Raw genomic sequence first — 16,963 nt, 5'->3', positions numbered from 1 at the left:
ACCCAAAATGCTTCGCGCTCGAGGCGCGTTGGTGTTTCCGGTGTCTAGTAACATTTTACTTCCTTCCACACAGACCGACACGAACAAACCGAAAAAGAAGACGTCGCTAACGTTAAGTATTGTCGCCAAAAACCGCCTTCCAAGCTTAGTTTGCATTGTATTTTCGTCGCATAAAACTTGGCATGTGGCCGTCGGTATCCGAAGACTGAGAATTAGCAAAGAACCGCAGACTGTGTCGTGTAGGCCTCCGAGGGAAGAAAGTTTAGTGTCGGGCCTGTAAACAACATGTCCTCCGCCTCGCAGCCTTCCTCCAGACGGCAGTGGTGCTACCTCTGCGATCTGCCCAAGATGCCATGGGCCATGCTGTGGGAGTTCAGCGAAGCGGTGTGCCGGGGATGTGTCAACTACGACGGCGCGGACCGGATCGAGCTCCTGATCGAAACAGCGCGGCAGCTGAAGAGCACGCACGGGGTGTTAGACGGCAGGTCTCCCGGACCCCAGCAAAGCAAACCCGGCTCGGTGGGGACCGTCGAAACGGGGCGGCAGCATAGTGAGCGCGTAGACAGGGGCAGGGGGGAATATGGGGTGTCTTCCCGGCTCCCTAACGGCTTGCACCGAGCTGAGGACGTGGCTTTATCGGAGGGAAGCCGCCAGAGCCCGAACACCCGCCGGGTTGTGACCGGTGCAGTGCCCGGGCTCCACAGCACCATCTCTCACGCCTTGATAGCTCAGGGGTTGGTGGCGGCTCCTCACGGGCTTTTAGCCCCGTTATCGGGCTCCCGAACTGCCAGCACACCCATTGCAGTCTCAGCCGGGCCCATCATGGGTGAGGGTGGCAGAAGGCAGGCTGTGTCTCTGGGGGTGGGGGCCAGCACCTCTGCCCTTGTGGGTATAGATCCAGCAGTGTGGAGGAACAATGAGGTGATGGCCGAACTGAACGAAGTGGCCAGAAACCGAGTGGAAGGCTGGCCGAACCGACCCAAAGGGGTGCGAGACGTGCTGGTGGCTCTAAGCAACTCCATCCCCTTCAATGTCCGCTTCAGGAAAGACCACAACCTCCAGGGCCGCGTCCTGGCTTTCGATGCCAGCACAACTCCAGAGTTTGAGCTGAAGGTCTTCGTCGAGTATCCCGTGGGCTCCGGGATCATCTTCTCAGGGATCCCGGACTTGGTCCGACAGATGTTCCGAGATTCAGCGAAAGATGCAGGCAAAGCTGTGAATTCCGGCCTGCGATATGTGGAGTACGAGAAGCGGCAGGGTACCGGGGACTGGCGTGGGCTGTCTGAGCTCCTGAATGACGGCGTGAGGATGTTCAAGGAGCCACCCATCCCAGAGGTCCTGCCCCAGCCAGACCCGGTGCTGTCGTTGGCGGCGACAGGCCGCCCGGGTCCGGCGAAAAGTACAACCAGACGCCGCAAAGCTTCTCCCGGCTCAGAAAACGGAGAGAGTGACGGGAGACCCGACCACCCGGCCAGGGAGTCCTGGCCCCGGAGCGCCTACACGGAGCCTCTGCCCGGCATGGCGGCTCCTCAGGAAGGGCCGCCACGCCTCCACAGCCAGCCGTCGCCCATCTCGGCCCTGATGGGCGTCACAGACAGCCTGAGCTCCAGCCAGATGCCCAGAGACAGCCCAGGCATGTCCGCAGCCCACTCCTTGGCAGCCGGTCGCTCCACCAGCAGTAGCCCGTCCACCGCCTCCACCTCGGCCTCCCAGGCATCCATGGGCCAGGGCATGAGTGCGGTGGGGCCGAGCGGCAACGCAAACACCGGGGAGAGCACGAGCAGCACGCAGGGCACCCTGCTCTGCTGCACGCTCTGCAGAGAGCGCCTGGAGGACACACACTTTGTCCAGTGTCCCTCCGTCCCTCACCACAAGTTCTGCTTCCCCTGCACCCGAGCGTTCATCCGCAGCCAGGGCCAGGGAGGGGAGGTGTACTGCCCGAGTGGGGAGCGCTGCCCCCTGGCTGGTTCCAACGTGCCTTGGGCCTTCATGCAGGGGGAAATCTCTACCATCCTGGCCGGAGATGGAGACGTAACAGTAAAGAAGGAGGAGTGACCCCCGCTGACCTCCCAACGTCTCCGACCTGTCATGGTGAATGGTAAGATGGAGAGGGAACCCTGTCACATCAGAGTCTGACACAGGGTTCAGACTTGATGTGACACAGTCTGAACCCATAAACTACTAAGTTATGAGGTTGAACCCAGTTAGGGCTGGGAGGCTTAGATATTTAGACAAAAAGTAAAAATAAAATATAACATACCTAATTAGGTTTTATTTTAGCCTGAAATGCAAAAGTGATGACTTAATGGTTATTATTTATAAAAATATTAGTGCTGTCAATCAATTAAATTTAATCAGATTAATCACACTCTAGCGCTGTGATTAATCACAATTAATCACTATGCTTAACTTTGTAGGCTTGAAAAATAAATGTGCAAGCAGTTGTGGTTTCTGCAGGAATGGCACCCTGGGCATCCGCCTCCTTCTGCCGAACACCAATCAATTAAAATACAAGAAATTATATCACTGTAGAAATTAGGTTATGTATTTTCCCAGTAATCAACAGCAACTAAGGGAAACTTACTCCACTACACATGCATACATGTAGTAGCAAACATGTTACGGGTACAACTGACAGATGAGATATATTTTATGTTCTAGTTTTTTTTGGGCCCATGCCCCTTTCTGATGCCACCCTGGGAAAATGCCCATTAAGCCGATATCAAAGACTGTGTGCACATTTTCAAAGAATTGAAAGAAATTGCTTTATTGTCTCAAACCAAACATGTCTAGAAATTCTCAGTTTTCCAGGTTTTCACATTGAGGAAGGTTTAACCCTTGTAAGTTGTTCATATTTTGGTTGCACAGTCACCGCTCCAGCGTCCGGTGGACCCGCTGAATTCTACGGTTCATATTCAAGACAAAAAAACCCAAAAACTTCACATTAAAACACTTTCTCTTCAATTATACTAATATAAACAGCAAATATGATCGTTCTTTTGCTTTTAAATGCAAAAGAAAACATTAAAAAAGTGTCCATGTTTGCTCTTTGACAATACCATGTACATTTCAAAGGGACCAAATTTCTTTTATATAATTAGAATATTTATGTTCTTCCTTAAATTTATCTCTAAGGCTTTTTGATAACCTATTTTTTAAAATCGTTTTGTAATTAGAAAACTCAGAATACAAATGGGCTCCATGTTAGCACTCAGTAGTGTATCACCTGCACATTGCTACAATATTTCAACTCTATCCAGAAAGCCAGGTGCAGTAAGACAATACACGCTAACATACTTGTACCTCTACCAGTCCGCGGACTTTGTACAATTATTTTAGTAACTTAATTTACGCCAAACTCAGACATCTTCCATAACCCTAAGCAACAATTTTCAACAGAACATTTATCAGAACCTATGAATGGTACAAACATTTAGTCAAAAAAGACTCCAAGTATTTTTAGATTTTCCAGTTTTAAAAATGAAAATGCATTCCAGTAGATGGCGTTGTCTAGGAAGACACCGCCATCTGAGCAGCTTTTTTAGTTTTCTTTCAGCACCGTCTTTCCTGATTTTTTTTCATTTTTGAACAGCATCCAGATATCAGGAATACCATCGCCTCTTCCTGACTTTGTGTGAACTTCCACATTAAGAACATCCTGTAGTGCTTTGCTGCGGTGCATTCAAAGACCAGGTGGAAAAACAATTTCTGAGCGCCTCATGCAGTCCAGTGGCTGAACAGTCACTGGACTATAAGACAGAGTGGATAGCTGGAAATAAATAAATAAATGGTCTGGGATTCTCTTTCGCCAGTTTTCACTTCTAAAATTGCTTTTATTTATTTTTTAAAAAAAAAAGAAAATAGCTTGAACTAATGAATTAATTGATTTTATAGATTTCAGTGGCATTTAGTTTTGAGTTTAAGCATCACAAATTTTAATTTTATCACTGATTTGTTTGAATACTTAGAGAAATATGCATCCATTCAAAAATAAAGATGGTTCATGACTAGTTTTTACTCTAGTAAAATAAGATCAGGGTTAGATCTGCCACAATAGCAAATTTTGCTGGACAGTAAATTATACCTGTAATTATTTCGATTCGTGATTTTTATTGTTTTGAGAGCATTTTGCAAGAAATATACTGATGAGATAATAATGCAAATTTGCACTAGACCTGGAAGATACTTTATACATCCAAAAGGTTACACAATGCTGACTTCACTGCATCAGTTAAGCTACCCACAATCCTGCATCATTGTCAGTCATATTATCCACACACCCTAAAGAAACAAACTGCAACTATATGGAAATATCAGCTGTCAATTTCAGCTCAGTTTTACTTATCTGACCGATACCAATATGTAAAAAAATGTCTAATATTGGCTGATATCGATGTTAGTGCTTTCATATTGTGCATGCATATTAAAAACTAAATCATTAGTTAGTAGTTGTGGTTTCTCTTGTTCTTTTTAGTTTTCTCTTTTTGTTTCAATAACCTTTTTCCTTCGTTGTTTCTGTCTATGCCGGCTTTCATTTGGATATGTTTTATTGTAAGAATGGCTGCCAGGAATTCATAGTGAAATGAAGTATTTGTACAATAGTAGCATTGATAACTGCCTCTCCTGAAACCAACCTGTGTGAAGCTAAATAGCCTGTTTTTCCATATTATTAAGTTTTCCATCTGTCGTTCCTTTCTCTCCAGGGGATCAAACACTTTGAAAGCACTTCCCTTTTTATCTCAAGCAGAGGTCCACTTCGGCTGCATTTCATCAAGCGTGCCTCCATAAGCAGAGTAAGTCCGAAGCTCCAGGAGGACAAACTAAACCAGGATCAGTTAGTAAAGATAAAAAAAAGTCACCAGTGAGGAGGAGGAAGAGGCGGAGGCTCAGATCAGCCGTTCTTCCTCGCTCCAAGTGGCTCAAACGGCCCAGGACAGAAAGCACACGTTTGTCTGACAATCTGATTTGTGTTTTTATTTCTGTTTTTATTTTATTTTTTATTTTTCCTTCTTGGTTTGTTGTAAATGTTGCATTGTGTATTAAACCGATGCAGGACAGCGTTATTGATTGATGACTTGGCTAAAGTAATGCACTTCTTTGGAGAGAAAAAAAGAAGAAAAAAAAAATCGAATGTTTTGAACACAAAACCTCATTTGGTCCTTAAAGCCAAGGAGTGCAAAAAAAAAAAATGTAATCCCACATCATGTCTCGTAGGTATTCTTCTGTTGTATGTTTCAAATGTGAACTTCCTTTCAATATGGCTATGTAATTTCTATTTTTGATACAATACAAATTTCTATGTATTTGTTTATAGTGATAAGAAGACCAAAGATGGCTTCATGCTCAGTGTAATTTTATTGTAGCTGTGTATGCTGTATTCACTGATAACCTTTGGCATCAGTCACTAATTAGTCCATCTATCACAGATGTATGCTTGTTTTGTCTATTTACTTTTTGAATTCTATGTATGGTAAGATAATTAGCATCACATCGAATGGTTAACCCACACTTATGTGATCTGAACAGGTCAATTCTACAATAAAGGACTAAATAGTCACAGCTGCTTTACTCCTTTGCTGCTGATTTCAAAGGATTAAGACTCCAGGTGGATTTATGGGGACACTTTATTTAAATGTTGATAAACATGAAAATTCCCACACCAAACATTAAAAAGCTCCTGGTGGCACTGTAAACACGCACTCGTTTTAAATATAGACATTTCAGCCGTGCTTAACACATTGACTTACAAGGAATACAAAGGGGTTGGAAACTTTAAACCTGATTGAGTGCAAACGTATAAATATGTATCCTGAATGCAAAAATGATCAGCTAGCTCCTGTGTGAAATGCTTGTAAATGACAAAACCCCACATTTTAGCTGGATTGTGAATGCGTTTTCTACGGAAGCTCATTCCTGCCATGAAAGAAATATAAAAGCCCAACAGGAAGTCAAGAGAAGTTAGAATTTTGACTTTCAACTTCTTTATTAGTCATAGTTCAAATTATAAGATCGATAGTCATGTTGTTTCTCTAAGGAGGCTTGTTGCAGTATCTCATAATTATGACTTTACATCTCAGAATTGTTTATATACCTCAAAATTACGACTCCGATTCTCATAATTACGAATTTGAAAGTCAAAACTATAACTTCCTGTCATTTTCTTTTATTCTTGGGCTTTGATTTTTCTCTTTCGTGATGGAAATGAGCTCCATAGATTTCAGATGAGGCAGTGGTATTATCCTATATTTTTATGTGCATAAATGTAGAATCTCACTCACACCATTTGTTTACTAATATAAAACATAACTATCTGCAGTGGTGGACGTGTGAAGATGTCAGATGGGGCAGCCGCTGTCTCCCAGGGCCTCTTTGGCCCCTTTCAGGGTCTCTCTCTTCACACACTTCCAGTAGCCAGAGATGCCGGTCTGTTGCTGCACCTGCAGTCAGGAGAGAGAGGGAGGAGGTGAAGCTGAATGTGTAGCCTTTCAACTACTTATTTTTAATTGTAATTCTGATATATCCTGGAATAAAAATCCAATACCATTTAAACCATAAAAGTTGCACACACAAAAAAAACATTTAACATTTGATTTGGATTATGGCACATTTTCACATTGGGATCATTTCAGTCAAAGTCCTTTTTTAATTCCTCTTACAGCAAGAAACTTAACAAATATCCAAAAGCAAAAATAATAGAACATCACCAGTTAACTCAAATATAATAGAATTCCTCATTTTGGTGTGTGACAGACCCACACAATATAGTGTATAGATGTGAGGTGAGGGGGGGGAAAAATCTGAAAAGTGTGGGATGTATTTATAATCAGTCCTGTAACCTGTAGTATCCCTAAATAAAATCAAGTGCAACTAACCGACTCAGTAGAAAGCAGAGCTGTGGTGATATTACTGTACAAGATGCAAAATGCTACCACTGGCAGAGAACTAACAAGTTTGTGTCAATTCCTCATAAACAAAGAGAAAGGACAAAAGTGCAAGAGCTTGATTGTTACGTAGCTGTATCCTGGTGCAATAATCTTGGCAGGATTTGAAATGTGCAGTTAACAATAGTCAACCCACTAGTGCTAACTTGGTGACTTTTACAGACAACAAAGGCTGAGGCTTTTTAAAGTTTGGTTGATCTGGCAGAAAACCACACTAATCAAGCTCACCTTCAGACCCCGCAGCACTCTGTCCGTCATTACTCCCATGAACTCCTTGTGACTCAGGCAGTTGTCTCCGTCCATGTCGAAGAGTTTGAACACTGTGTCCAGAACGTTCTCCGACAGCTCATGGCCCGTAGCAATCTTCACGGCTCGCTTAAACTGGGCTGTATCAACAGAACGGGGAGGAAGCTCTCATGTTCTGGATGAACCGTATCTGCCCATTGCAACCCAACGGCAAGGCCTTACCCATCCCCACAGGACGGTTGGCCTCGGTGACCATCTTCATTGAGAAGGCGAAGTCCTCCAGGTTGTTGGTGAACAGGCAGAAGGCTTTGAACTCCTCAAATGTGATGCTCTGGAAGGGAAACGTGCCTGTTGACTGTTGATCCACGCGAGTCTCATCCTGATGGAGGACGACGTTTCCGTACCTGACCAGCAGGGATCTTCTTCCTCATGTTCTCCCAGTAGATTTCATTGTCTTCTTCGTTGGTGTAGTGCAGCAGCCACTCGGCGAAGTCTTCCCTTCTCATGGTGTCCATGCCTCTGGAGAACTGCAGGAACTCCATCTCCTGGACCTCAGCTTGCAGGTCCTCCATGAACCTGAGCAACAGAGATCATTTACAGGAGCTGGAACGGGCTGAGACCCCACGGTCCAATGGGAGGGGAACCTTACTGTAGCTCCAAACAGGCAACGGGTTCTGCTATGCAAGTTAAGGAGTTTTAGAAAAATTGTGTTTTTTCCACATTAGCAGAATATTGACAAAGTTTTGCACACATTTGTGAGGGAAACACAGCTGGTGATAGTGGGAAAAAAAAAACAACAACCAAAACCCAGGAATCTTTCAGATTGATGTTTTAACGTATCAGAACATTAAAAAATTTTCTAGTGATATTTATGTATACAAGAATCTATCCCTCTGGGATCTTGCCATTGTTTTGAGTTTTTGAAACCAAGATCACTTACTTTGTGGCACAACTTTAGAAATAATTGCAAGGAATTTTGTGCCATTACCATCTCCACCCAAAATGTTAGGCGACTTGAAGAGATCCTGGCAGAAACAGAACCATGATGGCTTCTCCTACCTGAGGAACTCCTGGTACTTCAGCTTGTTGTCTCCTCTCTTTCCAAAGAAGTACGCCTGAAGTGACGTGTTTGCCGCCGCCCCTTCCTCTGCCGATTTCTGGAATCATCCATGAATTGTCCCGTTACTGTAGAAACTGATGACGATGCACGAGAAAAACAAATAAGATGTGCACACACACCTCTGCCACGTCCTTCGGAGGTTTTGGTTTACTCTTGCCGATGATGTTCTTGAGCTTCGGCAGAAAATGAAAACATTGTCTTTTAATTCACTCAATTCAATTTTGTCATGAACTTAAAATTATAGAAACTTCATGTGTTCACACACACTCACACACACACATTTCATCCAGCTCATTACCAACATTCACTGAATACAGAACTTTATATTTGCTAAATCTTTCTAGCAAGACTTTTTCTCAAAAACGTATTCACATCCTTTGGACTTTTAACACTTTTGCCACACAGTACCCAGTGTCAATGTGTTATAATGCCAGTATTATTATACTGGCATAATAATACAAGTTGGTTTTCTCAAATACCAATAAAATTTACTTTATTTAGGAACACTTAACACTGGATCTGGAAATTATGTTGAATATCTAAAATAAAACACAAGCCAAAACAATAAATAAAAAGCAAATAAAAACCACACACAGAACCAGAACCATAAATAAAATGGATTATGAATTTTCTAAACAAAATTTCCCTCCTTCAGATCTTTATGTTGAAAACCATGCATTCTTTTTCTTCCACTTCAGAGTTATATGCCACATTAGCAGCGTTTCTGTTACAAATGTGCGTAAAACTTTGTTGCTATTCCATTAGTATCAACCGTCCCCCCGAGCCACAATTTTGCTGTTTCCATTCAATTAAAAACTCAATTAAAAATCACACATAAATACGTTTGTTCATGTGCCGGGTCATCATCCTCCAACTATTCCCGGTTGTCTTCTTCATCTTTCTGCCAGTAGTCGCAGTCACACGAGTCGTGTGATGCGAAAAAGTTTCCATCGCAGTTTTGCCAAATGCATTAAATTTAAAACAGCTCAGAAAACACTTTTTGAAAAGCTTGAGTTTTTTTTTTTCTTTAAATGAGCATGTTTCTATTGAGCAAATTTATTTCCTAATCCCAATTTGCACAATTGCATGGTCAATGGAAACGCAGCTATCCCAAAAAAAACCCTAAAATATGTTCAAACTTACAGTCATATGGACACACATTGTGAAAAAGTTCATGGAATGTGAATACTTTTGTAAGGCACTATATTTCGCCCTCTCCTCAGGCTAACATGAGCTCTACGTCCTTCTTTTCACTTTCAGAATCAACAAAACACAGATTCACTGTGGTTTCATTTAATTAAAAAAAAAAAAAAATAGAAAAAAAAAGTCAAAGCAAAAGCAAAAAGTAGTGGTCAAAGGAGACCAACGTCAAAATCCATGCACTGCTGCTACTTGCTGGATGTTTTGTTCTTTCTGCGCCACGTTGGAACATGAAACACAGGTTGCAACACAGGCCAACATGCCTTCGCATGAGACAAAAGGTAGCCGAGGTCTAAGCTAAGCGGCAGACAGGAAATGTCTGCTTGGAACCAAAAATAAGTCAGGTGGCTTCAAACAGACGGATAAAACCGAAAAGACAAGCGCAAGGCAGATGAAGAACAGTCGAGCGACTGGAATGCAGCTCTCCCTCACCTTCACGTGGAGCCTGGTTCATACTTACCGCTGCGACAACATCAGTAGAGCTCTCGGCAGCATTAAAGTGGCAATATTTTCACATTTGAGTGCACACAAACATTTGAAATATTGAAATACTGATATTGTTACTTAAAGTAATTATAGAGTTTGTCATCTAAAAAAGAAGTCTTGTCATTATTTTTCCAAGCAAAGTCTTACCGTGAGAAACTCTTTTTTCTCCACTTGCTCATTGCCGTCCACATCCAGCATTTGGAAAGCGATCTGAAACCCGGTCCGTGGCTCTGCAAGAGAGACAATCATCTCATTCAGGAATTCATTACCGACAAAGACAGGAGTAAATTTCCTCTAATTTCCTCAGGCGTTTTTATGAAAAAACAAGGACATTTCTAAGCTCTGGGAGTCAAAAATTTGCCAGAAAAATAAAAATGTACTCAGAAATATAATATACTCAGAAATTTTCTAGAAAAAACCTGGAAGTTTAAGAGTAGGAAAAGTCAAAAAAATTTGCTGGAGAAAAGCTTGGAAATTTTGAGATAAATTTTCTAGAAAAAAAAAAAACGTTGGATTTTTCAAGTGTAGATATTTCCAAATTTCTTTCTAGAAAATTTCAGAGATACGGTAAAATCATTTTTGATACAGTCAAGAAAACCACCTCATCCAAGTGTAAAAATTGTTTACGACCGAGTGTTTCCATTAAGATAATTTATCTTCCTAAGTCCAATATGCACAATTATATGATCTGGAAGCAAAGCTGCTGATAGATTGTCCTGCTTCAAATAAATCCACAAGATCATGAACACAGCAAAGTCAACTTACTGGTCAGGATGGTCAGCAGGAAGAGATACTCTGTGTAGGATATTAAACCTGCAAGGCACACACAAATGCACTTTACAGTCTTTAGTTAAACAGAAACTAGATGACAGAAAAAAAGAAAAAGAAAGTGAACATCACCATAGAAACATTCAGATGTGCGGCAGAAGGCCGGAGAGCTCACCGTTGTCTCCTAGGTTTCTGAACAGATCGCTGCCAGGACGAGCTTTAGAGGCAGTCACCAACATCTTGTTGAGGTCCTGCCAAGAGCGCAAGAGGAGACAGATAACGTCACCACAAACCCCCAGCACTGTGCTCTGCATGAAGAGTTTTCACACAGTGAAACTGTAAACATACCTCAGTTGTTAAGATTCTCTTTTGGAGCTTTCCTAAAATAATTAAAAAAAAAGACCAAACAAAGTATTGATGCTAATGAAGCAAAATATAAAAAATAAATAAAAAATTGCTTTTCACGTGTTGATGTTCGAAGTGTTTCTTTTGCTACAAGCGATACACCAAAAGTTTATTTTCTTATTTAAAAAAAGAAATGTTATGATTTGCTTTTCATCTTTTAGCACATTTCTAATATTATATAAAAAGGCTGGGCAATTCTGCAGAATGTTCCAATTATTTTTTATTCAACTAATCAATTGATTAGTTGGATGATATTAGTTGATTAGATATAAAAAAAAAAATCAAACCAAATAAATTAGCTTCATAATCAGCGATCATTTATGATCGCTTCATAATCATATAATATAATGATCGCGATTACAATCAGCGATCATAATCGCTGATTATGAAGCTAATTTATTTGGTTTGTGTAAAGTATGTTAGCTTGGAAATCCCATCTGCTCTTCAATAAATAATGTTTGTTTTTCAAATGCTAACAGCAAACTACATTTTGAAAGATTAATTATCCTGAGATTCAAATAGATGAAATAGAGTTTATGTTATTTAATGAAGCAAACACAGGACAAGAATTTAAATAGGGTAGGATTGTTGTCACTCAGGTTAAGTGGTTTGAAGTGCTGTTTGCGAGTACCTAGGAAGCAGGAATATTACAGGGTGTGCGTGTGTCTGTGGGTGTGTGTAGTAAATGTGTGCAGCTTACGATCTACTTGTTCCAGCATGACGGAGAACAGGAAGTCCCTTGGGGTCATGTAGGGCTCCATATCATACATCACTGAGGCAAACTGGGTAAAACGGACCTTTCTGGCAGACAGCTGAGGAACTGCAGGTTCCTGCAACTGTACAAAGGGTAAAATGATCTGAAAGTCTCTGTCATACTGATCTAAACACTAAACATCTTACATGTTACCTAGCGCCACTAGAGGACGCTAGGTAACATAACTTAGTATTTACGCCTTCTTTAAAAGTAATGCCTACTCCTTTTATGCAGTTTGTGGTAGCCTTTCAGACTGGAAAAAGAATAAAGCGCTGAAGTATTTTCTATCAAAATAAATCTCCACGGAATATGTACTCACTTTTTCTTCCTCTGCAAGAACAGCGAAGGGTAAAGTCCTGACATTAGCATGGTGGTATAAGTAATAACAGAGACCCCCGGTTCCAACGACAGAGCCCAAAACACCGGAACCAATTGCACGGAATGTTGTAGAAGTCTTCCGAACCCGAGAGCTCCTGACCACATTCCTAAAGACGGCGGTGAACTTTCCCCAGCTGGCCATTTTCAGGAAGCTCACTGGCTGCCTTATTGCGCAAACGCGACGGCTTCCGTAGCTGCTCTGTAAGTAAGCGACCGAGTCACGGAACACCCACTTTGGCGTCACCAGAATAAACAACTTGCATGATGTACACCAGAAGGTCAAGTTCTTTGTTTTTTTTTTAGAGATTGTTCTCAAAGTAGCTTATGACTCAGGAAAGGTTTCTTTTTTATCTATATAAGGTTGCAGTGCTTGTTTATGGTGATTAGCTCTAATGTAGAGATTCATCATTACAAAACTTTAGTCCAGTCCCAATATAATTGAAAAATCAATTTATTTGGGAACTGTATAACTAAATGAAACGCATTGTAGTGAATTATTACACAGAGATGGATGTTTGGAAGCCTTTATTTCCCTTAATTTGATGCTTTGTGAACCATTTTACAAATATGACTGATATGTGAAAATGATTCCCATCCCTATAGTTGAATGACAATGAATGACATAGTTTGGTCAAGGACAGGGACTTCATGTGCTTATTTTGAAAGTTCACTCACGCAGTTCAAAGACGATCTTGAGGTTTTGTTTGTGTAGAGCAGAACTGCCAAGGAACTTGTAGGCAACCAGCTTCTCCACTTGGGGTGACTGAAACGATGGACAGGACATGGCATAGCAAAAAGACAAGTAAAGCAGAACATGATAGTTTTCACGTGAAAAATACCTATAGTCAGTCTTCAATTTTTTTTTATTTGCTCATCACCAAAGGTGATCTGAATTTAAGATAGCCTACAACCTGACTACAAGTCAGTCTGTGTTCAGATAAATGTATAAAATAATTTCTAGATGTCCACAAAGACTGTAATTTTAGCAAGCTAGCAACAGCTAATCGTTTTACTTTGGTTTTACAATGGTCAAACTGTTTTAGAGCACAGAGTCAGAGCAGAAAAACAGGAACACACACATTGAAAACTATTTTACTTATATCTTTTTATGGTTTCTAAACTGTAAAGGTAATTGATCAGCATTGGTTACACCAAGTTAATTTTTTGGGAAAAATCAGAGACAGGACATTGGCTGCAAAATTATGATTGGTGCAACTCTAAGACCTTTTCAAAACTAGTGTGCAGGATCAATTATATCATTAGAAATTATATGGACCTTATGTTTACTGTCGGTACTGAACAGGGGTATTTACTTTAGATTTACCAGAGGTATTGTAACGTCTAAATGTTACAGCTTTTTCTTTTTTCTTTTTTTTCCCCAGCTCTTGTTGGGTTCGTATTTCTCTCCAGTCAATGTCAGTCAAAGGGTTCCAGAGATGTTGCTGTAACTGGCTGCTTTAATCAACTAAACATTTTATCAATGTTTAGTTGATAAAAATTTTTTCTTTGATGGAAACCAGGGATCGAAACGATTCAATTTCCAAACGAGTCAGCAGAAGATGCACTACATTGGGAAAATAAAGATGGCGAAGGGAACATGGCTGCGACACACATGAAGCCATGTCCTGCAGCATCTATCAATGCGTTGTGCGTCATCCCCCTGTCTCATATATCACAGCAGGCTCCTTCTCTGTTCATGGTGTCCAAGGGACTGATTTCTGTGAACTTTGCTCCGGCTGTGGACTCGGAGATATAGATGTGGCGAAAAAAAAAAAGATGTTATTCTCCACCAAGGCTGTTAAATGTTACAGTTCAGAAGACCAAAGAAGTTTGAATTGGCTGAGACAGTGCTTTGAAATATTACCCACAGCCCTAAAACCTGTTCACGTTTTGTTCCATCACAACCACAAATTTCACTGTATTTTCTTCCCCCAACTCAAAGCAGTGTAGAATTGTAAAAGGGAAATAAAATTCAACGTGGAGACATTTTACAAACATAAACAAAAAGTAGGTTTGCATTTGTATTCCCAATGAGACAGTACTTCCTAGAATCACCTTCTGCTGCAGCTGCAAGTCTTTTATTGTTTCTCTCTTCCAGCTTTGCACATGTAAATTCAGATTATTTTTTTACCATTCTTCTTTGCAAAATAGTTCAAGCTTGAGAGCATCTTCACTGATGCCTAATTAGCTTCAGGTCTGGGGTTTGACTGGGTCATTTTAACAGTAATGTTCTATCATTCTACTGCAGTGAACCTCCTGGTCCGTCTCAATCTGTTAGCCTCTACTTGGTTTTAATAATATTTTACTGCAAATTGGCTGTAAGGAGGAAAACATAATTGAATGTTTTTATTTTTTCCATACACAAATGTTTGGATATGATATCTAAATCCTAAGATCCAACCAAAAATTAAAAATACACATTCCCAAAACTTAGCTTAGACTGTTCAGCATTTGAGCTGCAGATGAATATTTCTGTTCAGTGGAGGATCCTGCATCACTGCTGCTGCTTCGTGGAGCATCAGTAGAGAATGAACCTTTATTTTTATTCACATGAATTATTTACATGGATCTTCGCATTTTGTTTCTGCGGCACAGCATGAATTCAGAATTGGTGATCTTCCAATGGCAGCTGTACGAAAAACTTCAGACGCTGCATCCAAAAATATATTTGTGAGGACCCAGGAAATGTTTTAGGCAGGCAAAGAATAGCAAGGCAACATAGTCCCAGAACATGATGACTACAATTCCTGTTTTTTTTTCTTTTTTGGTTTTCTTTTTATGTTTTGACAAACATATTTTTCTGTGGAAAGGTCTGAAATCTGGGAAAAGATAAACACTCAAAAGCTCCCAGTTAAACACCCAGGAAGTGAGATTTACCTGATTGCCATCAACATGCTCTCTGGGACTGTTTGTCTGTCTATGGCTTTGAAAACTTATCATTCCTTTATCAGAACCTCACTTGGTTTACTTTGTATTTCACTCTTTATAAAACCAGTATTTGGAAAACAACAGTTTGCAAAAAATGAAAAATAAAATAAAAACAAGATAAAACATAAGAGCTCAAAAAACAAAAAGACACAAATATGGTTTATTTTGTATAATGTTTCGGTGGAGAGAATGTCTGAATTGATTAATAAATAAAACACCACTTTGTGGTATAGCAGGTATAGACTGACATATTTACTAACCTTCTGAAGACTGATGAGCCTTATAGGAACCAAAGCTCGGTCACATCCCTTGATTTAAGGGTTAGAAATAGACTAGTACTGGTAAGGGTTAGGCATAAATGCATACTAAACGAATGGAAGTCAATGCAAAGTTTAACATAGGTAGAAATGTAAACTTGTATGTGTGAGAAAGAAAACAAGGGAGATAGAAAGAGGGAGAGAGACCTGCAGGTTCATCCACATCAATTTCACATCAAGTTTGTCTCAGCAAGTTTGGAGGTTTATTTAATGTCATAGCAGCAAGTTGTATTGTAAAGTAACAAAGACATACACACTTGTAAGACCATCAATAAAGTCAACAAAGTTTGCACAATATTTCTGTCTTCAGTCATGGTTTATGCTGCCTATCTAATTCTGGCTCTCTGTTTTAACATAGTGGTAAATATCCCCTGTGTGTTTCATAAAAGTGGTGGGAAGCAAACACTTCAAATGCACACGTTGGTGTGGCCTTAATATCTGCCACAAAACCAGGACAATCACAGCCACAGGAAAAGGCTCCTAATTCTGTTAAAAAATATGTTTCGCAATGGCTGCCGGTTGTGTTTCCAGTGGATTAGAACGACCTCCTTGTGAAGCACGGTTAGAGCAGACTGCATGACATGGCACTTATGTAAAAACCCTAAACAATAGCTCACAAATAAAAGCAATGGATTCTTATCCTTGTCAAAAATTACAGCAGTGTAGAGATACACCACAATCCTCATGTCAGTGTGTTCAAACGGTGCTGCATCTCGCATATACTTTTGGTGTTCCATCTTTAAAAGGAAGACACACTTATTTTAGAAGCCTTTTTTTTTTTACACAGGAGAGGTGCAGGATGGGTAGGATGGGACACGGGAAACAGCATAACAAGAGAATCTGAAAAAGATCTGAGCTGCCCGTTTCTGCACAGTGTCTGTGGAGCTCCTTTAATACTGCAATTCAAACCACATTTTTATATTGACATTACAGAAAGTTTATTTGTACTCACATGTGTAAAAATAAAGAAATAAATAAAAGAAAAATAAATCTCACATGACAAACGAGAAGTGGACCGATGCCTATTTGTCTCAGCATTCACAGTATACCATACTTCTTACCACCTGCAGCAGGCTGGGTAGGTTTGTAACACATACATTTAGCTCTTCTGTCACAGACACACTCAATCAGCTACATCAACCAGATCTTCTTAGGGGCAAAAAACTCCTCAATCTGACATGAATAAATATAGGCATAGAAAAATACTAGAAGCATACCGACAGGATGTCCTGCTGCTCCTCCCTGGTAAAACTTTTTTTTTTTTAATAGAACTAGATACTGTACTGGTGTATTTATATATACACTCTATGAGAATTAATAGTGAGTCCTAATTTGCATATTTTTCATTTAAATGTGATAAACATCAATACACGGTTCTCTTTGTGGCTTAAAATAAATGCTTAGGTTTTACCCACTTCAG

General features: G+C 40.5%; 2 protein-coding genes across 2 annotated transcripts; one reads left to right on the top strand and one right to left on the bottom strand.

Moving 5' to 3' along the window:
- On the top strand, positions 1–5,557 carry LOC122845397 (interferon regulatory factor 2-binding protein 1-like). The gene is made up of 2 exons (XM_044141656.1): positions 1–2,098; positions 4,704–5,557. Exon 1 carries the CDS (start codon positions 286–288, stop codon positions 2,053–2,055), a length of 1,770 nt encoding a protein of 589 aa, XP_043997591.1. The 5' UTR covers positions 1–285; the 3' UTR covers positions 2,056–2,098; positions 4,704–5,557.
- micu2 (mitochondrial calcium uptake 2) lies at positions 4,965–12,561 on the bottom strand. The gene is made up of 12 exons (XM_044141657.1): positions 12,240–12,561; positions 11,867–12,002; positions 11,110–11,141; positions 10,937–11,012; positions 10,759–10,806; positions 10,141–10,223; positions 8,427–8,480; positions 8,247–8,344; positions 7,592–7,763; positions 7,410–7,518; positions 7,170–7,327; positions 4,965–6,437 (listed from the first exon to the last, which is right to left on the bottom strand). Exons 1-12 carry the CDS (start codon positions 12,438–12,440, stop codon positions 6,336–6,338), a joined length of 1,269 nt encoding a protein of 422 aa, XP_043997592.1. The 5' UTR covers positions 12,441–12,561; the 3' UTR covers positions 4,965–6,335.
- Positions 12,562–16,963: the final 4,402 nt, after the last annotated feature.

The sequence above is a fragment of the Gambusia affinis genome, linkage group LG15 (assembly GCF_019740435.1).
Source record: "Gambusia affinis linkage group LG15, SWU_Gaff_1.0, whole genome shotgun sequence".
NCBI classification, from domain to species: Eukaryota; Metazoa; Chordata; class Actinopteri; order Cyprinodontiformes; family Poeciliidae; genus Gambusia; species Gambusia affinis.
The sequence above is the reverse complement of the archived record's forward strand: the minus strand, read 5'-3'. Positions and strand labels throughout refer to the sequence as shown.

Coding starts and splice junctions, on each gene's coding strand:
- LOC122845397 (XM_044141656.1), top strand. CDS start 286: ATGTCCTCCGCCTCGCAGCCTTCCTCCAGACGGCAGTGGTGCTACCTC.
- micu2 (XM_044141657.1), bottom strand. CDS start 12,440: ATGGCCAGCTGGGGAAAGTTCACCGCCGTCTTTAGGAATGTGGTCAGG. Junction 10,807..10,936: donor CAGAAACCTAGGAGACAACG/GTGAGCTCTCCG, acceptor TGTGCCTTGCAG/GTTTAATATCCTACACAGAG. Junction 8,481..10,140: donor AGAAAAAAGAGTTTCTCACG/GTAAGACTTTGC, acceptor TTTCTGCCGAAG/CTCAAGAACATCATCGGCAA.